At 38.3% G+C, this 25,915-nt stretch overlaps 1 protein-coding gene and 1 long non-coding RNA gene across 2 annotated transcripts; one reads left to right on the forward strand and one right to left on the reverse strand.

Annotated features, from left to right (window-relative positions):
• Positions 1 to 748: 748 nt before the first annotated feature.
• Positions 749 to 3,800, reverse strand: LOC122873435. Its single transcript, XR_006377453.1, has 2 exons — positions 3,676 to 3,800; positions 749 to 849 (listed from the first exon to the last, which is right to left on the reverse strand). It is a non-coding gene; the product is annotated as an uncharacterized LOC122873435 (long non-coding RNA).
• Positions 3,801 to 22,616: 18,816 nt separating this feature from the next.
• LOC122874111 (snaclec subunit B-like) lies at positions 22,617 to 23,261 on the forward strand. Its single transcript, XM_044191721.1, has one exon. It carries the CDS (start codon positions 22,617 to 22,619, stop codon positions 23,259 to 23,261), a length of 645 nt encoding a protein of 214 aa, XP_044047656.1.
• Positions 23,262 to 25,915: the final 2,654 nt, after the last annotated feature.

Genomic DNA, 25,915 nt, shown 5'->3' on the forward strand with positions numbered 1-25,915 from the left:
TAGAGGAATTATTTGGAGTATTACATGCTGATTACACCTTCAGCCTGCTTATACACTGAGTGAGCAGAGAAATAACAGAAAGAAACACCTGTATAATGTAATGCAATGCAATACAGCAGCATTGCAATAAATACTGCCTCATTACAAATGTTCTACTTTAGTTGTTTGTGTGTTCACTGAGCGCTATGGTACAGTTTGAGGCTGTACTTTATGCAGTGGTACTGTATTATTGTATTTAAAGGCTGATGAGTTTGTCATTTTTGTTTATAAATTTGAGGAACCAAAATTATCAGAGACACTGCAATGCAATGTTATGTAATGCAACAACACTACAGAATATAGCCTCAAAATTACCATGCAATTGAGTAAACAATTTTTACAAAGTTAGTATATACAGTATATTACAAGACTTTTAAGTTTGACTACAATATAAGGACAATAGTTACAATTTACTTACAAGTTACAAGTTATTTATTTCAGCTTTTTCTTGGTCACACACAATATCTTTACAAAAAGAATGTGTCTAACTATCATATTTGTGTTTTTGTTGGTTGTTTGCAGTATTCTTTTGAATGCTGATAGGAGCACATTTCCGCAAGTGAACAACACAAAGAAAGGGAGTAATAATAAAGAAAATAAAGTTGTCTAAAGCTTTGATTTTTGCCATAAGGCACTCAAGTGTAATGTTTGTCCCTCCTTCTTTGTACCCAGGTGGTCAAAGTCCTGCCCTTTCTTCAACCTTTGTTTGTCGTCTTGTTGAGGCATCTACCTTGAAATAGAAGATGAAGTAACTGAACACCACAAAGGTTGGAAGGCTAGGCAAGCCTAGTCCAGCCACGCCGAGGAACCCTTGAGGAACAGAAAAAACAAACCATTGACCAATGAGTTCATAACTGGAAGTAATTACACAAGATATGTTCTCCCTATTTAAAGTCAGACAACACCCAATGCTCCAAAACAGGTTGCATGACATAAATGTTGCTTACAACAGGGATGGGAGTCAACACATATAGGTAAAACTCTTTCCAGGCCTTTTCTATTATTTTTCCTTATTAATTAGTGAAACCATAAGTCAGCCGTTTCCATTCCGTTTGATAAATCCAGGCAGCTCACCAACATCACTGCTGATTATATAGCCTAACAGAAACTAAATATATTTGTACGATTAGACGACAAGGTTCACTACTTGCTACAACATGTGCATTAATTAATTTATCTATCTCACAACAAATAGCCAAGAAGCCTAATGTTTTTGACTAGACATAAGACTACTGTAAACAAATCATGGCTCACATTTTTTCCTCACTGAAAATATTTTTACTCCAACCACTTCTTTTTCTCGCTGCTCCCTGCCTGTCTCAGTTTATTTCCTGCACTGTTGTGAAAATTATTCATGAAAACCAACACAGAAATGGATACTGTATCTGCAACTTCTTTGATGCATTCAGGTGCATATATATCCCCACAGTCAAACAGATCATCCCTGTCACAAATACACTCACTCTTATATTTCTAGAGAACCAGGAGGCACAAAAGAAACACTAGGAAACACTGCTGTTCATGGAAACTATTACATTTTCACCCCTCTCACAATGACAACTGTGACACTATAAATAACATTATCAACAATCTACACAGGTGACAAACACACAGGTGTTTCCACCTATTTTGGTTGATTAGACCTCTCCTCAGGACTGTTTCTGTGCGTACAGACTGATTGATAGCTCTGTTTTTGCTTTGCAGCACCTATTAGGGCAGGATAACTCCCACCTTTATGGTACTTTTAGATAAATAAATGGTAAATAGAGTTTAGTGACAGTAAACTCCCAGCGTGGCTCCACCTAACTTCAAACTGAGAAGAGGTGCAATCAGCCAGAATAACTGAAAACACTTATGTGAGTGTGCAGGGCTTTGAAAGCCTTGATACATAACTGTTGTACAGAGCCATTTAAGCCCAACTGTCACATGGTCTGCTTTCTAATTACGGCCTTGAGGCATTTACTAACAGGGTCACAGATGTGTCAGACAGTATATTTTATTTATGTGTGATAAATTCAGTGTCTACAAAGTTGTATTTTTTAGCTTTAAGACCTTTCAGAAATACTCTGTTACAGGCATTTTAGCTGATCAAGAATTTTGTCTATTTTACAGCCATTATTCAGACATACAGTAGCATGCAATACTTATGTTGGGATTTCAATTATAAGCTAAACCTAAACAGTATCATAATCAGTTAATATAACAACTCTTTAGCCTACAGATGTCCAATCAGACAAAAATGTCACTTACGACTGCTCTAATAGATAAACAGCACAACAATCTCTACTTGTTCAAGAGTGACTTCATCTCCCAAACTCCATTTCCTGTAATCACTTGGATCGTGGCAGCAGGACCCAGTGAGAGCCAAGTGGCATCCAGCCCATGCAGGAGAAACTAATCAAGTAAATAGGGGTTGACTTGTAATTTGTCAAGTCAAACCCCCGTTGACCTGCAATTAAGGTGCTGCTGAGAGGTCAGAGGCAGAGTTTGATGTTTAACGGCGGTATTTACCTTGGTCACTTACTTAGAGAAATGGGCTGAAGTGTGCCAAGGGACTTTGAAAAAAACATGCAATTATTTAGTATTATTGTTTTTGTTTTGTTTTACTTTATTTTTACATTATGTGAGTACTAGGTCTTAAGAGCACTTCATAAAGTATTGTAGTATTGGATGTAGTAGTCGCAGGTATTATTGATGTAAATTATGTCATTCATTTTATATAATATAAATCAGTGGGTTTGAGTGTGCATGAATGAGTCCCTTTAAAATAAACATCTGAACAATTTTCTTTGGCACTCATTTAACTGATACTGCAGACTTCATCATCACCTCAAAAGATGATGGGCCAGTAGTATTTGCACATTGTTACTTAAATGCTGCTGCTTGACTTCAGGGAGTAAGGATCATTGTGAAGTGAAAATTAGCCACAGAAGAGGTGCAGATTTTGCCGTCAATACTGGCCCACAGACTACAGGGTGAGACAGCTACATAATTATGCATTTTGAGTAAACTATTCCTTATTCCTTAGTCCATCCACACATAAAAACTGGACAACTATTCGCTCACTTTGCAAGTAGTCTGTGGGCCAGTAGTTTCTTCTGTAAACTGTCCCTTGGAACAGCTGATTTGCAACAGATAGTGTAGGCCACAGTGTGCCACCATTATAAAATTAACATGTCAAGGGGTAGTTTGCAAATATTATTGGTCCTACACAGGCCTGATGAATATACGATACATTCAAGACAATGACAATTCTCAATACATGTTCACAAACCAACTTTAGGGAAGCAAAGATTGCCCAGGTGCTGGTAACAGATTACTGAATGTAAAAGCCCAAAGCATTTCAAGATATGGTTCTCCCCAAAATGAAAATTCAGTCATAATCTGTTCAACTAAATATTACCTCAATTTAATCTCATGCAAACATGGTGAGTTATGCCCAGCTCAAACTATTATGGAGCCATCTCATTACAGCATTGTCAAAGCAAGAAATAACATATTGAACAATGGCACTGTGCATCTACATGTCTAATATTTAGCTTAGGCTACTATCATCTACAATGTTAATCACAGATGTCTCACCTGACATTTGTTAGTGACATAATTTACAAGGTCCTGCTATTAATAAGTGCCCACCGTGGTTGACGTCTTCATTCGAAGTTGTAGTCAAAGAGGCAGCATCTCTCCCACTGAGGTGGGGGACAGAGCAGGCGCGGGCGCTGGACTATCGTTAGCTGAGTGGCTGGCTAACAGCACCGAGCTAGCATCGCAAGGTTGTTTGTAATTCTAACCAACCCAGCCAACGAAGGCAACAAGTACTAGCCAATCAGAAGCAGAGTAGGGCGTGTCATGCCTACGCCATCCTGGGAAAAACAATTTGGCTTGCAGCAAACTAGTGAATGATGCACATCAGAGAGGGATTTAGAAGTGGGTATATGCAATGCCAACTGAAAAATTAATTCCTGCATGTATACTCTGCACTAGCTTCAACCATGGGCCAGTTTTGTTAAGCATTGTTCAGTAGGGGGCCAACATAGTTTTACAGGCATGGCGGAGCTCTATATGTTGTCAGTGCTTTTTTTTTCTTTGAGTATTTTATTTTTGAGTATTTTATTTATTTTAAGAATTAAACCGAATTATCTTTATCTATCTATTATCTTTTATTTATTTATTTATTTGGATCTCCATTAGCCACTACCAAAGTAGCAACTACTCTTCCTGAGGCCCATCTACATCTAGATTTGTAAAAAAAAATTATGCAAGCTATGAAAGAGAAAACTTTTACTTTCATTGGAGGTCCGAATATTTTTGTTGGAGGGCCAGATTTTGCCCACGGGCCACTTTTGCCTACCACTGACATACACTATAGATATCCCTCAGTACAGTATGACTCTTAACAAGCCACAATACCAGAGTTTGCATTACCGTACTCATTATTTCTGCTCATATATATTTGTAGAACTATTTACACAATGCAAAAATCATGTATGTCTTTCCCAGCATGGGGGTCAGGACCCCCACAGGGGGTTATGAGATTAATTTAAGGAGTCACAAGATGATCATCCAGGTGGGAAATAAAAATCTACTACACAAAACTGTTCATTTTTCAGACCTTTCTCCAAACTGTGCTTCTTCTTTGTTAAACAGTACTTTTACCTCTTCACACCACAAAAATTATTCAAAGAGATTATTTGACTGAACTGCTCACAACTTATAGACATTCAACCTGTGGTGAGGGCTCACAAGAAGATATAGGTATACGTAGCTATAGCCTAAGGTATTGAATGTAATTTCATATTTTGTCTTAATTATTATATTTTCTGTAGTTCTTCGTCTACATATTTAGACTGTTTCTTGTGCTGCTGTAAAACTTGAATTTCTTTTCTGGGGATCAATAAAGTCTTATCAAGTACAGCGCACAAATCCTAACACCATCTTAGTTCAATTAACATTATTATATCAACTTAATTATAGTATTTTCTCATGGCAGTGCTCCGAGGTTATTAGAAATTGAAGGGAGGTATGGTTATTTCTGATTGGGCCTGAGGTTAAGAAGGTGTCAAGTTGTGACTTGTGTTTTGCTTTTTCCCTTTATACTCTTTCAGACTGCAGTAAGTTGAAGGTGACATATTTCTGTGAGTAAACATGTGTGTGCATCAGGGAAAAGATAGGGGCTAAATTACCTGGAGCTATATACATAGTATATTTACAGTATGCACACACACAGAGAGACACACACCTGCAGACACATCTAACCACACATCCATCTACAAAGGCTAGACCAAGCAGAAGTATTTATAAGGCAGTGTAATGTGTTTCTTGTCTTTATTAGTGGCTTTGGCACCCAATCTGGGCACCTTGTGACAGTGATGGAGCAGTCCATCTCAGCCAGATCGTATAGAGGGGGTCTGAGGGGGGGACTGACCCATATCCTCAAGAGAGAGATTTATTTCATTACAGAACTCCACAGAAAGAAAGAGAGAGAGAATAAGAATCAGAGAAGGGGGGAGAGGGTGGCGGAGGTAGATATTCATTTTATACCAGAACCCCAGAGCAGAAACCTGTCCCCATGGTGACAGATCACCACAGCAACTGCCTCTGATGTTCAGTATGAAGCAGCGAGGCTCTCTGCAGGACACGGCCTCTGATTAAGTCAGTAACATATCCAGATTCGCTGTCCAGCCTTCAAACTCTGATCACACATGCACACACACACACACACTTAAGCATACACACTCTCTGTAAAGTTGAAGTCTGCAGGGGACACACAAAGCAGAATCACACACAGACAGAGCACCATCATTACGTACAAGCAACACTCTTTTGCTTTCTCTCATCTTTGAACACACACATGCAAATGCATACATGTACACCATACAGAACTGAACACATGTGGCCCTCCCCTTTTCTTGTTTGTTCCACTTTGTATCTTAACTTCCTGTTGCTATTGCTGGCTGCAGTAAAAACAAGTCAACAGCAACGCTACTGATCGGTTCACACACCCTAATATATATTTCTCCACTCGATTTTGGAAGAAATATTGTATTAACACACATTCTGACCAGTCACCATGCCTGTTATAACATTAAGATGACCAGCTGATCTCAGCACAGTGTGGGAGAACTGATCTAATTATGGTCACTATGTAAATGTGTAGACAGGAAGTTAAAAGACAAAATAACGATGTAGGGAGCACTTCCTGCTGAAACTAATAAGGTCAATAACTGTGAATTGACTGAATGTGTCTGAAATATTACGGAATTGTCTTTTGTTATATAAGTTGAAGAAACTATGAACTTTTAACTTTGTTAGAAAGATACTGACTGTGACATTGTATGGTCACAATACAAATGTATGGAACTGATTCTGAGTAGAATTTACTTCATAAGATTTCACATATTGCATGTGTCTAATCATCTCCATACATTCTTACAAGAAATCTGAGACTGACCAGAGTGTTTTTGTGTACTTGGCAAGTGTTGGTGCTATTGGAATTAGAAGCAGTCAAGAGCACAGCGGACAACAACTCACAAGAGCAACGTGTTTCACTCAGCACTTCATCAGGCTAATGAAAATGTGCAGTGGGCTGAAGGCTTACATATGCACTCACAGTTTGTGTTGTGATTATCAAAGGCATACATGTAAAAATAGGCTTGACCATCTGAGACAATCAATATTGGTGCAAACATCATTAAAAATGATATACAAAAATATCACATAGCAATATACACTGGAAATAATTATGATAATCAAAATGAAATTAAATATTACTAAATAAAATAAAATAATAGAAAAATATGGATGAAAATAAACACAGTAATCATTTAAATAAAATAGAAGAAAACAAGTAAATAATAAATTAATAAATCATTTTTAAAAGTACTATCAAATTTAAAATATAAATAAGATAAAATAACACAGTTGAAATGCACATGTAAGACAGTTTAACCAGTGGGTTACACTTGTGACCACCACAAAACATCCAATTAAATTGATGGTTGACACAAGACTCAAAATTAAACTTAAAACTGATAATACCATTTCTAAAGGGGCATTTTGAAATATCACAGTGTAAAAAGCAGGTTTTAATAATGAAATGAATGCTGGCTGAATTCCATTCAGCTGCTTCAGTTTCAGGGTCCTGTTATTGTGCATGCTGACTCACTGTCACACTGTCACGGCTTACTGTGACACTTGAATACAACAGAGCCATTGTGAACAACTGTGCTTTTCATACTATGACAAGTCAAAATGTTTCTTTTTTGTTGGTATATATGTTTGTTTGTTTGTTTGTTGAAAACATGCAGTTACTAAATAGCCTGTGGATCAGAATGTCTTTATTTAGAGAAGAATTTAAAATTAACAAAAGCAACTAACAGTTTAAAAAAGACGGGACATAGAATCCCTAAATAAACTGACATTGTGTGTCTGAATTTTAATGCTTTTTAACACAAACATTTACTGAAGTATAGAAAATTAGATAGGATGCTGCAAATTGGAAAACCCATTATCAATTTAAGTACAGGCAACAAATTAAGTAATAAAACAAACAAAGTTCTGTTTTTTCAAGAACAAATATATACAGGCAGATTGACCCATCAGCATCTCTATAGAATAATCACTTCATACTTTTTTTTTCAGTTTCTAAAACAGATATCCCAATGAACATTATGACTTCTTTCCCACCAGCGCTGGAATAATGGGATTTCATACATTTTACTTTTTGTTAAGTCCAGTGTGGGAGCTGATCAGTGTCTGGATACATTCTCTCTTTCATTGCTCTGATCTGTCCCACTCAACAGGCGGCAAAGGCATAGAGAGCTGCAGATGGGTGGAACTGACAGGAGCAGACATGTATAACATACATCACTGTCCTGAAAGTGTACACAGACACACAAAAACATCATCCACTTCATGGATACACATGTTCATACCCAAGTACAATGTCAATGCGAATTAGCACAAAACTTTTGCTTCTATCACATAATTGTGTGGTAAACTTTTAGAGGAAACATCAGTGGAAACCATTTCCAAAAATATCAGAGAAATATTTAATAAGCAAAATAGTATAAATAGCACCCACAGAGTGAACCACTATGGACCATCACCCCCAGACAGGGTGGTGATTGAGAAAAAGATTGTGAGAATTATTGGGGAAACAAGTGTTGAAATAACTAGTGGGAAGATTATTTCTTTATGTCTTTCCATCAAACAAAAACATTTAGTCCATCTTTACCATCTGATCAGCAACACGTTTGTCGACATCCTGAATCATCATTTAAGAAACCACTCCACTGAACTTATGAGTTACTTTTATGGAGACCATCGTGACAATCTGTGCCAGCAGCATGCAGAGGTACAAGAGGCTGATAGATCTCCCTGAAGAGCTCTCTGTCAGTGGGATGTTTCCCTCATTGTACATCTGGAGGATGAGCTCAGCCAGACAGAGAGCCAGATGTTGGATGAAACTAAGACAATTAACTCCACATCCTCCACGGTCTCTTTTAGCTCATCATAATATTGCTCCGCAGGCAGTTCTTTGACCAGTTCATGCATCAACAGACCCGTCTGTTCCCAAGTAATAGTGCTCAAGTGTCAAGTCCACACCATTCTGCACAAACACAGAGAGGAGCAAGGCACTGTTAAGCTCTACCATGCTGACCTGATATCAGACAGAATTGTCAACTCGTTACACTCCATCTTCTCCTCCCAGGAACAACAGAAATGTCAAAACTCAGGTCAATCACTAAACACTATCTCCACAGCAATGATTCTAAAAAGTCAGTGTGTTGCATGGTAGTTACCTGGGTCTGACCTTCGAATCCACCCACTCCATCGATTCTCGATTCCAGTGTATGTTTTCTCTGCTTTTCAAGTTTAAAAAGGTTTTTGTTTTGTTTTTCCTTTGTCACAATGCAAGCTCTGAGGCACACACACTCAGGGAGGAGAAGATTGATTCCTCCACCACAACCACCCAAAAATTGACCTAGGAGGTGATCCTTAGCAATGGACAACTTTCAGTGAACAACATGACAACTTTAGCCAGCTACAGCAGTTTAACATCACTAACTGCTGGCAGTTAGTTAAGTAACTGCAATACTAGTTAGTTAAAGAGTAAACATGTCTTTTAATGTTACCTTTAAACAGACATAGGAGTCGTTAAATGTCCTCAGTGGTGGTACTGATGTTGAAATGAGCAGCTTAATCCATTCTTGACATTTAACTAGATTTGTTTTAGGCTTTGAAAAAGGAATGAAAAACAACATCGTCCACACAATTACAATATGGAGTGCTGCTGTAATATATATCGCCCAGGCACATCTTGTGACTATCTTCAAATGGTCTTTGTAGTTTGTAATTTGTAGCATATAGCATAAACGTAGGAGCAGTACTAGGCTGCCTAAGCATTAGAGTGGAAAGATGACAGTGGTTATCTGAGTTTGTGCTACACACTTGTAACTGTGATTGGTGCAATGAGGGAAAAGAGGTGGTCCATAGTGTTGGTCTCTGTGGTATTTATTACCCTCTTCTTTTCCTTTTTCCTCTGTGGCACAGATAAAGCCACCAATGGCACTGGCCACCTGCTCCTCTGGTGTGATAGCGTTTTTACTCTTTTTACTCCTTTTTGACAGATGTCTGGGGAAAACAGGAGCATCCAATGAGGCGCCAAATGTTACTGGAAGGTTGTAGACGTCAAGGGAGACTGACCTGTCCAGGAACATGTTAGGATCCAGGACGTCGCTGCTGGTCTCCTCCTTGATTATCCCTTTCTTGCATTTTCTCTTTGCCACAGCTAGGCCAATTGTCAAGTCATTCTGAGTATTGAGGAACGTTTTCACACACCACTGCAAGATATTCACTTGCAACAGAGTTAATTTACTGTAGGAGTTGACATATTGTCAACAAAAGCTGATTTCTTAATTTTAGCTGACAAAAAATAATATCATGCCATGATGCTAGTTAACAACAAGATCTGTCAAAATACACTTATGTACATGGTACATCATCTTTGCAGCACAGTAGAAAGCACTGAGCTGACTAGTATCAGGTCAAAGCCCAGACGTTGTGAATTGTGTGGCCTACATTAGAAACAAAAAATGCTGAGGAGTGCAAAGGTCAGATAATATCTTGTGACAGTGATCACAAAGGAGTGCTGGAAAAATAAATGATTAAAGCTACACTCATCAATATTTGTATATTAACAATGGATCGAATAATGTGAAAGGCGTCGCTCACAGTGACAAATCCCCTCAGCTTTATGGAGCGTTTTAGGGTGCTTCAGCTCATTGTTTTGGTTTTATGGCCTGCAACCGTACTGTTTTAGTTCAGTCTCACTGCTCTCATCAACCTCGGTTCCAACAGCAGCACAAAGCTGTTTTCATTGAAAAAGCTCTGTTAAACCCACTGTTCACTACCTGCCAAGCACCAAGCAACAGACAGACAAAGTTAGCAACTAGCTGGTGAACATAGTGGCGCATTTAGCAGCTAAAGAGCCAGATATTTCCTTCAGGAGTAGGTGGAGACCAAAAACAGAGCTACAAGAAAAGTCTTACATTTGTCACTCGTAATATGTCAGTGTTGTCATTATAGCTTGTTCCACTGCCCCCAAGTGGCCAAAAATACAATTAATTCCGCTTAAAAAGAAAGACCTAGGTGGCATAACATTGTTGGTCGATGAGTGACATTATAATAATGAAAAAATTAAGTCATGTCAGCCGTTTCCGTAAAATTAAGTAGCAGTACTTTTGCTTAAGTAAAATATTTTAGTACTCATTGCATCTCTACCTGAGGTAAGTTTTTTGCTCAGATTAGTATCTTAATGTCCACTCTTTTGCTATGTATAAGTGTGCTCAGGCATTCATGGATGCGTGTCTCATATTCCTATGTCAACTTTGGTTTAACATCCAGTAGAAAGTATTTCATGTCACATTAAATAAAAAACTATGAGGACTCTTTTTGGGTTTACTGCGGCCCACACACCACATTTCTCCCTATTTATATGCAGTCACTGTCAACTCTACTGTGGATTAGGCTGTCATTGTTTGACTTCAAATACCGAGTGCAGCCAGCATGATTTTAAGTTGAACTAACATTGTGTTTTGCAGGCTGGATTGCACTTTTTCCCCTTACTGCCAGCTTAGCCATTAGAGGTAAGAGATGTGATGTAATTCACTGACAACAGGGGTCAGCTGGGCCAATGGCAACATGTCATCTGAAGTTATGCTGAGGAAAGGCACAATGGGGAATGAAATTTAGCATGGATGCCTTACTTGGAGGTTTACTGTGCTGTTATTAGAATTTTCTTATTTCCATCTTCTCAAAACTGAAGGATAATCCAGAGTGCTTACCCAGAGAGTTTAAAGATCAAAATGTCCACCATGGTTGCCATTGCTATTCTTAAATCAACATAGATCATTTTGTTTTTTATGTATTTTTTGCTAAATGTGAATCAAAATTACATTGCTGTTATCTATTAATCCTGTTAGAAAATCTAAATAAAAAACCTGGAGGCGTCCTGGTGGCCTAGTGGTTAAGACGCATAATAAGAATCCCGTTTTCAATGTTCACTAAAAGAAAAATTGTATAATTAAATATTTTTTTTACCTGAAACTCATTGGCCTTGGCTCATTTTCTGTAAAGAACATGTAAAAGAACGCATGCACATTGTACATCCTCCCTACACATTTACATTACATATGTGGTGTTTGGGTCCATTGGACCAGAGACTACTAGGCACCGACAACTGGTATTTTTCCGCACTCTTTACTCTCTGTAGTGTGTCAAACTACACACACAAACAAGGTTTCAACATTGTTACAATACAAGCAGCGAGAGCCTGACTTTCACACATTTCCCCGCACTCTGTAAGCTACATGTAGTGTGTCGAACTAAACAATGTTCTAAGAGAACCTGTATAATGTTAAATTATAAACATTCAATATTTTCTCACACTATACCCCAAATAATATAAAGATTTATTCCACCATGTATTAATTATTAAAAAAAATGTTACATAAATCATATTTAATCCCAAAAACGAATAGCATTTTTATTGATAAATCTGATCTAGCAGTGGTAAATGGCAAATACATATTATACACCATATATGCTGTCTATATTTGTTGTAATTTAGATTAAGTATTTTCACATGAATTGTTATGGCTTTATTGTTTTAAAACCTAAATAATGTTGTGGGTCCACCAGACCTTTCACCCCCGGAGACCAGGGTTCATGTCCCATGTGGACGTAAATTGTGAGGTGCAGAACCGTCCAACATGGACTTAATTCCTAGGGGCACTGGGCAATAATACTAATGTTTACTTTCCATCAAGTAACAATGCTAACATATTTAACTAAGTTATCAATCTAAAAATAAGTGCCTTGAATAGTTTTCTTGACAAATGGCACGCAAAGTCATGTGTCTTGTTTTAAGGTACCGTGCATGTTATGTGGTTTGGGTATACAGTATATGTGTGTGCACACAAAGAAATAGTGTTACATATACGTCTGCACACACAAACACACAGGCTTATAAACACATCTGCTCTCTCGCGGTCACCCCTCAGAGGACAAATTCATTACAGTTTATTCCACTTTGAAACATGTCCTAGTCTTTCCAGTGAGGGCTCTGTATGACCTGCCCCAGTGCAATAAACACTCCAACTACCTTCTCTACTGCAGTTTCCTTTAATAACCTTTTCCCAATTTAGAGTGCAGCTCAAACATACACACGTACGTACAGCCCCAGCTGTATATACAGATATACTCCCTAAAGAAACTAAAACACATTGGATACTAAACTTTCTCATTTTAACGTAAACACATGGTGGGAGAAAGAAGTGAAACTTTAAAGTGATGGACATGCATTGCTTTAGAGAGAGACAGAGGCTATCAAGGGAAATTTATTTAGGCTTGGGGCTGAAGATGCTGCTGGTATACAGGCTTTATTGGTGTTTGGTGAGAGGTGAATGTTAAGCCCTCTGCATACTGAGGAACAAAGTTTTTGTTTAGGTAGAGGATCAAGCAACGGGAAGGATATTTCTGTGTCTGGAAGATAAGACTAGGCAGTTATATTGTTTAACATTAATATATTGATTTTTTTTATTTGGGGAAAGAGCAACAATTTAGCATAGAAAAAGCAGGACGTCTACTTTGGCAACATCATTTGAAAGGGAGTCTGCGATTCATTCTGGCATGGGCTAATTGTACAAACACTGAAACAAAATTTAAAGTCGTAGTTTACAAGCCTGGAGCTGAAAATACACAAATATTATTTTACAATTTGTTAGTTATATTGCTGAATTTATGTTTTTGATGTGTTTTTATAGGTAGAAGCTGGAGGCGAAATAAGTTTATTTTCTCACATTAGGGCTGAAGCAGTCATAAATATGAGTACAGAAATTGTGCAGGAGATGTCAAAGGCCTGAGTCCTGTACCCCATTAAAACAACTCAAACAAACAACACAATAAATATAACCTATAAAACTCAAATAATAAAGCAGGAGTATGTGTGTGTGTGTGTGTGTGTGTGTGTGTGTGTGTGTGTGTGTGTGTGTGCATGCGTGCACTGAATGTGAAATGCAGCTGTCATAAAGCTCTTTGTGCTTTCCTGCATAGGAAGTAGAGATGCTACCTCTTATGCAGGGCAGGAAAATTCTTTCACATAGTTAAACATCTGCCAAGCTTAAGTATACTGTATCTCACAATGTAAAGACACATTCACAGGCTGAATATCAAGATAGTGCAGAGAGGCTGCAGATATAAAGTATGTAAAGACTGCAGTCTCCCACCACAGACCCCCCGTTATAAATTCTTTGGCCTTGTTGGCAGTGGTTAAGCAGAACCGTCAGCAGCAAAGTAAGGAGCAGCATGGAGTCATTTGAATGCCTAACGGACTCTTTCATCCTCTACTGTCAGCCCTCTTTCTCAGACACACACTGCAAACACACCGCAAGGCTTTGTATCTCTTGTCATTATTGTCATCTTATTGTATTTTGTTTTCATCCAACACTGTTTCATTTTCTCTAACTTCCCCTTCATTTATCCTCTTATTTTCCTTTTCTGAGCTCTTTTCATTAGACTCCTGTTTGTATCTCATCCCCTCACTGTCCCTCCTTTTTTCTCCATTTTGGCTCGACCTTTATAACACACACATACCGGGATGGGGACACTTCTTTTCACAAACACACACACACACACACACACACACACACATCATCTGTCCCTTTCTCACTTTCTTGCACTCTTCATACTTCTTTCTTTGTCCGCACACTGCAAGTGTACACACACACACTCATGCCTCCTACCTCTGTTCAGTGTGAGTCTCCAGCGGGCTGACCTCCAGCCAAGGTCGCCTTGGTGACATGATGGAGAGCTCGGCTGAAAACATTTAGCCAGCTTCATTACTCCTCTTCATAGGCCTTTGTGTGTGTGTGTGTGTGTGTGTGTGTGTGTGTGTGTGTGTGTGTGTGTCTCTCTCTCTCTCTCTGTGTATATGTGTGTGAGTCTGCACTATGAAGTGATTAACAGAAGCAGGGCTATCAGAGCAGGACAGAATAGAGGGTAGGGGAGCACAGGAGTGGAGAAAAGACAGGCTAGGTCTGTCTATATGTGGTGTATGTAACTCAGTCAAATTTGATCACACAGACATAATACAAATATTTTGATTCAGTGTGACCTACACTATGCAAAGATATCGTTATCTCGTGTCCATAAATCTGCTTATCACTCCAGAACTTACCTCAGAATCATCAGGTTTTTAAGTTTTCCTCGGTATTAAAGAAATCCAGTGATAGTTGTCTCTTTTTTAATTCTTCACAAAACAACCTCATTAAGTGTGTGCCATTCTCACTATTTGAATTATTATTGCATCTGACCCCTCTCTATGGCGGCAGGCGCTTCACCTCACCATTGGCCGTTCGGATCAGCTATAAATATCATTGCCTACAGACGCGGTTTGTTTCTAGCACCCCGGCCTAAGGATGTCCTCCGCCTCTGCCCAACAATAAGGAGTTTAATCAGAGAAGGAACCTGTTGCTTTTGTGGAGAGGTCAATCTCCTTGCAAAAGAAACAGGAAGCTGATCTTGTGTTTTAGATTCTAACCTCCTGTGTTCTCGATGCAAATCTCTTGGGCTTACTCTTTTTGCATTTCCTGACCTTCATGTGCTGTGATGATTGTCAGAATTAAGGAAACAAATGAGCACCTATTTATGTGTTCATTGCATTACTTTCATTTTTTGTTTGTTTTTTTCACTTTGAACTTCCTCACAATGCTGCTCAGATGCTCCAGAAGAATCAAAACTACCATAATGATCTGTTTGTGTCACTATTACAAAAGTCACAGTTTTCCTTACTTAAAACCAATGTATGTATCCATTTAATCCTGAAGGATGTCTGCTCTATTCAGTAGACAAAAGTATTTTTTTCACCTAGGCTTTATGAGAGGTATACAGGAAGAAAACAGGCATTGTTTTTATTTGTTTTGTTTTTTTTTATGTTTCTCTGTTCCAAAACAAAATTGTCTCTCCATATTTCATTCATTCAACGTTTGTGTTTTCCAGTGTACAATGAGCATTACAGCCTCACAGAGCCACTAGTGTGGCTATGGACTTGCATAAGTTTTACATAGTAACTTATACATAACCTTTATAAAATCTTTTTTTAATTTAGTGAAACGACACATAACAGGTGAGACTAGATGGAATGTAATACAATGGGTGACTTGACAAGGTTGACACGACAGGGCAAAACATGCATTGAGTACATACAACGGCAACAGCAAAAGTTAGGATTGAAACTGATGTGACCAAGGTACTGTAGTTCTTATGATGTGGTGGGGGACGGGAGGTGTATTAGAGAGGCTGCAGGGCAGGATTTCAAGTGTGTGTGTAGGTGTGAGTTTGTATGCAAGTGTAGAGAAGCAGTAGGGGAGAGTGTTTTTTTTTTAAACATCAAAATTTGTGTATCCTTACTCTTTTATAATTTTTTAATATTATTTCAATCTTTACTAATATTTTCACTTCTGCTGAGTGAGGCAGGGGTTTCCCTTACTTGGTCGGCCCCAGACCCTTGGGAGGTCAACAAAATCTATTTTCCATATGCTATTACATTATACATTAAACTTTAATGTAATTGAGCTTTAATTTGGCCTTAGGGTGAACACACAGAACACAAGTTATACAGCCTATGAATCACACCTCGAGCAACATGCAAGTTATGAATTACAAACAATGGGCCTGCCTGCAGGTATTGTATAACCCAGATCATGACACATCTGGATGAGCTAATCTGTCTCTGCCAAGACTCCACAGCAGAGTGGAGGAGCAGGTGGTGGAGAAGCAACAAAGCTACAGCCTTCTTAAGGGAAAACTAGAGTCATCCTTCAAATTCAGCAGGGGGGTTGTGACTAGCTAGGGACACAGTGTGTCGTGTGTGTTTGTGTGCGAGTGAATGCCCGTGTATATATAGTATGTGCGTGCATGTGCAGGTGCATGGTGGGCGTGAACCATAGATTATATGTATGCATGTAGAGGGAATATCTCCTGTTCTATTTCTGCTGTTTTCACAGTGTCCCCACTATAACAGATAGTGTCACAGCCAATGTTTTACTTTGGTGCAAATGCAGCTTGAATTTTCTTCTGATGCTACTACGCAGTGTGGAGAAGCTGAAGCACAGGATGATTACTGGAAGATAATGAAAAATGTTTTTTTAGATCACACATATTCTCACGTACTTAATCTATTCATGTCACTTCATTTCAAAGAAAAAAATTTCCAGTTTTCCTGTCTAAAGACATTTCTGTGTGGTGGCAGTGTTCTCCTGCTACATTTCCCCTCTGATTTCTTCACATCATAAAACCTTATGTAGCGTATTATACATATATCTATCCCCATTGGGTGAAGCACCGTATATATTTCCCTTAATGCTTTTAGTATATAGCGAACAGCCTGTGACCTTGCAAATTAATATTTTCAAAGGTAATTACCCACAATTCCTCAAAGTGTGACTAATCATTACAAATGAGCCAGAGGGAAGTACTTAGATGAGCCCTGCATTAGTCACATATATAATGTATGCATATATATATTTGAATCCTGAATCCTGAATTAATCACCTGTTTCATGTGAATGAGTGCAGGGCACAACATGCCATGTTAATCTGCATGTGAGCCATGACAAAGCTGGCAGGGCCTACAGCTAGTACCTTACAGTAGGTGTGGCAAGGTTGTCGCCTTCTGTGAGTTGTTCATATGTGTTCAATCTATGTAATAGCTCTTTTAATAGCTATTTATGTGTATTTTAAAAGTGCAATAGGTACTGTTTTACTTCATCTAGGCAAAAAAGGTAATACACTAGACTTTGGCCCATAATTAAAACAAGAAAATTATCATTCAGTGAGCTTATAAACAATCAGTCCCACAAGCTCAATCACTTCATCAACGTTAAAGCTGTATTTATAGTTGTGCGTCAAAGGGTAACACCATATCTAGTGCGGCTGAAGAAGTGTGATTGGACAGAATGAAAGCGTAAACACATTTATTGTGGGGAATATAACATTATAAGATATTTGTCTCGTATATATGAGATGTTAAGTGTGAGATGAGATGTTAAGTCATAATTACAAAACACATCACAGCTATGAAAAAACATCAGCAATTTTTTTCCTTTGGTCAATGCAATTGTGCCTTCATACCATTTCTTCGCTACTATGTGCAGTGAGATTTGAATTTGAAGTTGATCTAAGTTAGAGACATGTTGGAGACCCCTGATTTTTCTGTATCACACACCCGTGAGCAAGCTGGCATACTGCGCAGCTAGGTGTTAGACAGAGAGCCCACCTTGAATCTGACAAAGGTTTTCCAGTGTTTGCTATTTTCCAGTTTTGTTGTGCTCATTAGTACTATTCATCTACAAGTCACCCTTTAAAGTAGTGATGTGCGAGTCATGAGTGAATCGTTTGAAACAAACAACTATTTTTACTGACTCTGGAGTCACAAGTTATCATCTCCACTAACTCACTGACTTGCCCCTCCTACCTGCTACTAGCTAGTGCGAACTGAGAAGACGAGGCCAGACCACGTGTCACTCACACTATTGTGCAACTCTTACATTAACTTTATTTGTGGAAATGTATCAAGTTAATAACAGTATTAACCTAGCCCTGTGAGAAAAACAACCACTTTGGCGCTTGTTTCAACCAGTGTACTCGCTCCCAGCCCTGAGCTGAAGGTCTGCTGATTAGCAGACTGTGTTGGTATGGATGCCATTTTCATCATAGATCTATGGGATTAACTTCCCACACACAATCATGGGAAAAGGAGCGGATGTAAAATCGTGGCAACATTTTTTTTAGTGTCACAACCCCTGCGAAATTACTCATTTCACTATCAGAATTTGATCCATTCGGTCCGATAACATTTCAAAAGTCTAGAAGAGCCACATGATTGTATTATTTTATCCCATTCAAGTTAGCACAGTGATAAACCGGATGTTAGCCGGCTCCACCGGCAGAAGTTTCTGGTGCGCATGCTCTATAGGCACTGGGATCAGTGGGGGATTCATTTCATGTGACTTGAAAACCCGACTCTCTTTAGTGAGTGACTTTTAGTGATACAAACTCGAGTAAGTAAAAATAGTTTAACCTCCCATCTCTACTTTAAAGTCTCTCTCTCTTACTCTGTGGCTTCAGACTGAGGCTAATCGCTTGCTTTGATTGGGCCTGATGATGCTTATCAGGTCTGCTTATAGAGGTTTTACCTCATGCTTCTGTGTGTGTGTGTGTGTGTGTGTGTGTGTGTGTGTGTGTGTGTGTGTGTAGTTGCCTGTTAATGAGGTGAGGCTTACCTGACCTCAAGGGAGCCTTTGGGACAGAAAAGTAACTTGGCCTTCAACTGGACCTTCAATTACACACATACTGACCCTGTCAAGAGTAAGGGTGTCATCCTGGGTCGATGACTTACAACATAAGCCTCCCAGAGACAGGAACACTGAAGATGTTATTGGTTGTGTTGTTTATGTTTTTGGTAAAATGGGCAGTGATTTTATAGTCACTACATCATCATATACTACAAAATTGCAAGTAACTGCTAAATGTATTTAATAGAGTTATTGCAGTGCAGTACTTTATTTTGTTGTTGTTTATTTACATGTTGCCCATTTGTTAAGTTATTATATCATCAGTTACTGCACGCTTTCTGACTTTGGCTCTTCTGAAATGTGTTCAGTGTGTGTCCTGTAAAATATTTTTTGGCTTGCCATTACTGAGTGCAGGATTAGCAATAAGCTTTAAGAGAAAAGCATCCAGAGTCTGAATCCCTGCGGGTTCTTCTGTCCTTCATGTGATGCTTTGCCTTTGAACTCAGATGGCCACTGTAAATGGAGTGTGTATGTGAATGTCTTTGTGTGTGTGTGTTTACTGTATAACCATGCTGAGGTTAAGCAGTATCAGAAAGGTCCAGAGTGTGGAGCCTCTTATCTCTATTCTGAATAATGCAGTTGGCCCAGGGGCCAGAGAGCAGTTAGACCCCCTCACTCTTAAAACATGCACACACACACACACACACACACACACACACACACACACACACACTCATAAATAAACATAATGAACGTGCACACTCACCTGCCTCACAGCTGATTATCTGCACCACACTTGGCAGGAGGCAGAGAGAAAACAGAAACAGGAGGTAAAGAGAGATTATTTAGCTCATGGTTCATTTTACTTTTACTTTTTTTTTAACTGGCCTTTTCACTTTATGCGAAACCCAACTCCTGTCCAAGCAGAAGACAGAAATCTGTGTAATACAATTACCATTTTACACTTGGAGCAAAGCATAGTCAATGGAAACTATTTGAATGGCTTCCTGTAATTGGTTTGGTCAGACTACAAGAAAAACTGCAATCTTAGTACCTTCCACTCTTGACATATGTGCAGATATGTAACTTATTCACTCCATTTATCTATATTACATTGACATTTATGATTTAACAGCAAGACATACTGTAATACTGTGGCAATATGTCTTAACACACTGATGTCAGTCTACATTTTAATATCCTTGATGTATTTTGTGTTCCTACCCTTACGATACGTTTCTCACATCTGTCAGATCACAATTATTCATCTTGTTTTTTCTCCATTATTGATAATTGCTATTCAGAGTGCAGCATGTCTTCAGATTTACCCCCTGCTGTTTTTGAGATTCCTCAACATGAGCCATTATTCATAATTATTTTCCAGTAAGCAGGAGAACATCAATTTCTTGTCCAAGGCCCTGGCGCACTTGTAAATCTAGAACAGAGCATGGGCCTCTTCTCAAGTGCCTGTAGTGCCATGTAATTTACTTGTCATATTAATAGACCGAGACTTTGAGGCCTTAAGCAGTGGTTTCTTCATAATGTACACTATGTTCCTGGCACTGGTGTTTTTTGGACACTTAAAACTAATGGGTTACAGTGTAAAGGCAGTTTAAGGAAATTCAGGGCAGTGTATGGTAATTATGTTGCGACAATAACTTTATGACAAACATTTAAACCAGTTCCACCTAAATGGAGAGGAATGATGATGACACAATTACCGTAAATGAATCAACACAGAGGCCAAAGCCAAAGTGAGGACTGTGTTTTTAATTCAACAAGCCCCAATTCTACTGTAAATTTAGCATGCCATAGGAGCCCACAGAAAATTATAGTGAGAACATCCAAAGTGTTATATTAGCAAAAGTTAAAGGGGCCCGTGTAGTTTTCTTGTAAACAAACGAAAGTTGTGTTTACATTCAGTGTTTCTTACCAAAATGTATTGTGTGTGTCCTTAAGGTCTAACAAATGTGTAAAAATGCATTTCCTTCTTCATTAAACCTTTTCAAATGCAGATTTTTTTAAATCCTACATCATTTATATCCATGTGTACTTGCTAGCAGTTTTTGGGCGCATTGCAACGCTTCTTTGCGTGTTACTGGCCCCAATAATTGTTACAGACCAGACATGTCACCAGATACTCCAAAAGTTGAAAGAATCCAATTTGCTCTCCTCAATATTCATATTGATAACAAGCTCTTATACAGCATTTGGGCCAGGTGTGTGCATGTTTAGATACTAACAGGAGGCTGACTGACAAATAAGGCAATTGGTTACTTCCAGATTGCATCAGACTGTCTGTATAAGTAGCCAAACCGACCAGCTGATTCTGGTGTGGCATAATATCTCAGATTTTATGAGTATAGGCACAGCCTCATTTCCCAAATCTTTAACTTAAAGACCTACTAGGACCAGTGGCAGTAAAAAAAAAAATGTGGGTCCTTAAAACCAGCACATAACTGATAATGAAACAGACTATTAACAATAACACTTAATAGAGTAAGATCTGATCTCCTGTGTTCAATTTCCAAAAAGATTATCTGTCCTTCAGCTGGAGCAGGCATAGACAGCTGCAGCAGAAGTAGTGTTGAATCAAATTAGTCCTGGGCACAATTGTTTACATATTCAAATATTGTGTGTGTGTGTGTGTGTGTGTGTGTGTGTGTGTGTGTGTGTGTGTTTTGTAGAACCTCTTGTGTTCATTTTGTAGGGATGGCCTAAGTTGACTGAATGACTCCAATCATATCAGTATGAGTTCTTTTGTCCCACATGCTGATCTGGTATCTGTCTGTGTGCTGGTTGAAGCTGTAGGAGAGTCCCTGACCCCTGGTCTGGCAGGACTAAAGGGGTATTTTTTGATCATTTGTTCCCTCAAATTTGTCATTCATACCCTGCCCTCACTACATAATTTTGCACTACATTACATACAAAATAAAGCTAAAAGAGAATGAATATTGGACTAACATTCATTGGGTGACCAGAAACCAAACTGTGTAAGTAGGCAACTGTTTGCTAACAACTTATAAGGTGACTATATGTCAGGCACCAGCTCCTGAAAGAAGTTTGTATTTATAGTTGATTGTTTGATTTTTGTTCTAACCTGTTTCTTTTGTGTTAAATAACCTGAAGTAGCAATTTCTTTCAAATCAAAACTGTAGTATGCTTCATATGAAAGCTAATGTTAAGTGGTAGTTGGAAAGGAAGGGGGTATTAAACTAATGTAATTTCTGGCATCTATTTTTAACATTGTCACTGCAAAAAAAAATGTCTTCTCAAAGACTATTCCTTTTACAAGCATTAAACAAAGATAATTATGAACAGAAACACGGTGATAAAAGTCATCACACTTCTCCTGTATATACAGTAGATCATATCGCTCCATGATACCACTCATTCAAGTTTAAAAAATGTGGTTTCACCTGGTTTCACTACCTAGCTATTCTGCTGAATATTGCTTATGTGTTTGTGTAAGTCATTTGTTTCTCTCTTTGGGAGTTCAATCTGCCATGAAGATGATTTGCTTGTGAAAACAAACCAAAGCAATGCAAATTCATCCTTAACAACCCTGAGACTTAAGTGGCACCATCACAGAGAAGAAACAGCAGAAGAAAACAATCTCAGCTTAAGCCACAAAGCAACAACCATGGAGAAAACCATCTTATTTTTTCTTTGTACAGCTGTTAAGGGGGAGATAGTAAAACACATTTTTGTTTCAGAAAGGATGACATGGGCTAAGGCTCAGACTTACTGTAGACAACACTACACTGATCTTTCCTTTGTTGGTAGCCAGAGTGATCAAGACAAGTTCCTGTCAGATGTAGGTGGAAACATTACAAAAGGATGGATCGGTCTCCACCGAGATACCAGTAACATTATTGCCTGGAAGTGGTCAGGAGGAGGATATGCTACATACCTAAACTGGGATACAAGACAACCAGATAACTTTGGGAACAATGAGAACAGTACAGTGGTCTTGCCTAATGGAAAATGGAATGATTATAAAGAAACAAATTCCTTGCCTTTTTACTGCATCAGTATTTGGGTGAAGAAGACCTGGGAGGAGGCTCTGGAGCACTGCAGAGAGCATCAGACTGACCTCACCAGCCTGCTCTCTGAGACCGAGCACCTTCTGGCCCTGAGCAAGATCCAGCACGACAACATCACTGAGCAGGTGTGGATCGGACTGCGCTACCTGGAGGGCCGCTGGCTGTGGGTGAACGGTGACCCTCTGGTGTACCAGGCCTGGCCCCAAGGAGGAGCTCAGGACCACCAGTGTCCAATATGGAAATGCTGTGGAGCTTTAACCAAAGAGGGAGTGTGGGAGAACTGGGACTGTAAGGAGAAACTCAACTTCCTCTGTAACTGAGATATAGAATATTATATCTAGTAAATTATTTAAAATGGCATGACATCTATCACTGTCACTGACGTCTATCACAAGAACGAACTGCCATATATAGAACAGAATCTTTAACCTGCGACAGTTCCTATACAGTAAACAATAGGTACACATATAATATATCAGTGTCTTCATTAAAGTCTCTGGCCGCTCATGGTGAAGACATTTTTCCAATATGCCTAATACAGTTTGAGCTATGAGAGTATTTTCGATGATAAGTTTTGGCTTATAAGCTGTTGTGTACCTGTGCTTTTGTCTTTCAACAGATGTTATTTGCATTCGTAACCACTATCCCTCAGCTTGGTTTCCATATTCTGTACAATTAGTCTGACACCTTCTCTGATGTTATTACATAAGTAAACTTTTGTAAAACTGATTTTGAGGCAAATACTAGATTTTTGACATGTAACAAAACTTGTGTAAATGTGTGTAAATTCAGCATCCCATTAAACCTAAAAAAATGCATCATTCATTTGACATGTAGCTACTTTGATGATGAGCTGACTGTAATTTGGCCTGATTTTACATGAAATCTGTTTTCATTCTACTCATCTCATAAATATTAAATGTAGTTCAAAACTTTGTAAGGCTGGACATGATCTTTAAAAAATCATTAACTGCAGTGTGCTGTTTGTGCATATTAATATTAAATATTACTGTATTTACACTGGAGTCCATTTCAGGAAAATATTGACTATGTTATGTAAAACTCAAATAATATCATGAAAAGGGAAGATGAAATCAAGAAACTGTCACAAAAAGAGAACAATGATTTCAAAAATATTCACATATTCAATTAATTATAATGCAAATAAATTATGGCATTGCATGATTTAAAATGGTTGGGATGTAGCACTTGTAATAGTTATTTGGTGGTGCATGGGATTGATCTGAAAATCTTTTTTAAAATATTCCCTGGTCATTGTGGAGTCAGACTTTCCTTTTGGACATATTTATTCTTATTTAGAAAAAATATCTAAAAAATACAATAACATAGAAAATACTAAAGTATAGTATCTTGTACTAGTAAAATGATAGTATTGTCTAGTTTCAATGCTAATCATTTACAACAACAACAGCATGTGATTTTTATGGATGATTTTGCTTTGAAGCTAGATTTCACACTGGAGTTTCTACAGGATTTGGAGTATACATAAACACACAGCAAAAGAAAGCTGTCATTCATATGAAAGGAGAGGTTTTACATAGCATCCAAATCCAGGCAGTTACTAACACTTGATGACTTTACAAGAGGATAATGTCAGCAGAAAAATACACTGACACAAGCACCGCAACAATGGAAATCACAGCCACTCTGGGCCTGGCTGTGTGCCAGGAAACAGGCAATCCAGCTGTCTCCAAATATGCTAGCAGAAACCAAAAATCAAGTCCAGCAAATCTAAACTTTCATCTTTCAATTATGCCAGCTGCTTCCGGAACAAAAATCAAACAAGACAGGTAAAGTGCGACAATGACATTACAATAAATAGTATTGTTTGTAAAAGAGCAATATTTCATTAATAATTAGCTGAATATACAGTGCATGGAGAAAATGTAAATGTTACAACCTAGCTAGTGTGACAAAAGCCATGTTGAGTTTCCCATGAAGCCATTATTACAGAGAAATGATCTTGCGTATGGGCTGCGTGCACGACAACAGTAATGTTTCTTAAACATACCCTCTACTATAGTCACAAGTTTCAGCGAGTTTCAGGTCATTGTTTATCTGACCGTCCCACAAATATACTGTTTTGGTTCACTCTCACCGCTCTCATTTGCTCTGCTGTTTTCAAATGAGCAGTGCAGCAACAAACGGAGCTAAATAGTGGACAGGGCATAGATAGTTTTAATAGGCCGCTTATTGCAAAGAGTGCATTGGATATACTGTATAGACCAGCACACACGGGTACTTCGCAAAACGTCATGGCCACACCTCTTTTTAGATAGAAAAACAAAGATTATATAATGTCATTACAATTTGATATGTGTTTGAATTACAGTTTTGACAAGTTTGTATACATTAATTTCGTTTTAAACAAGCCTTAGTTTTATAGTATATATTTTATCATTTTTTTGTTACCTTGCCTGAACCTGAGCGTTCGTGATACCTTGATAAATTAAGGTTGATCGGCTCGGTCAGCCATCATGCTCATGAGAATTTAATATTTCCTTCACAAAGTTGTAAAGATTAAAGCAACGCTGATGATCACTCTCAAAATATTCGTCTGCGAAATAAAGGACAGGATTTTTGTAAGTTCATCAAATTGACAGATTAAAATATCTCTCTGTAAGAAAGATTAAGTTAGGCACACACAATGTCCCACAAAAACTCTTGAAAAGAAATAAACAGAAAAGTTTGCTCAGTTTGTTGATCCTTTAGCACCTTGTGTTGTGATACTTAAAATTATGTTTTAAATGTCACTCATCACTCAATAAGATGACTTCAGAATTCATCAGCAACAAAACAACATGCCATCACTGCACTCCCCGCTGGGTATTTTTCTGATATGCGTGTGTTTGTGTGTGAACATAGACAGACACATGCTGAAAGCTCCTTCTAATTCTTCTTTTCATTCCTTCTAATGAAAACCTTTACTGTCATCCATTCAACATACATTTCC

Source organism: Siniperca chuatsi, linkage group LG3 (assembly GCF_020085105.1).
Source record: "Siniperca chuatsi isolate FFG_IHB_CAS linkage group LG3, ASM2008510v1, whole genome shotgun sequence".
In the NCBI taxonomy this organism is placed as follows: Eukaryota; Metazoa; Chordata; class Actinopteri; order Centrarchiformes; family Sinipercidae; genus Siniperca; species Siniperca chuatsi.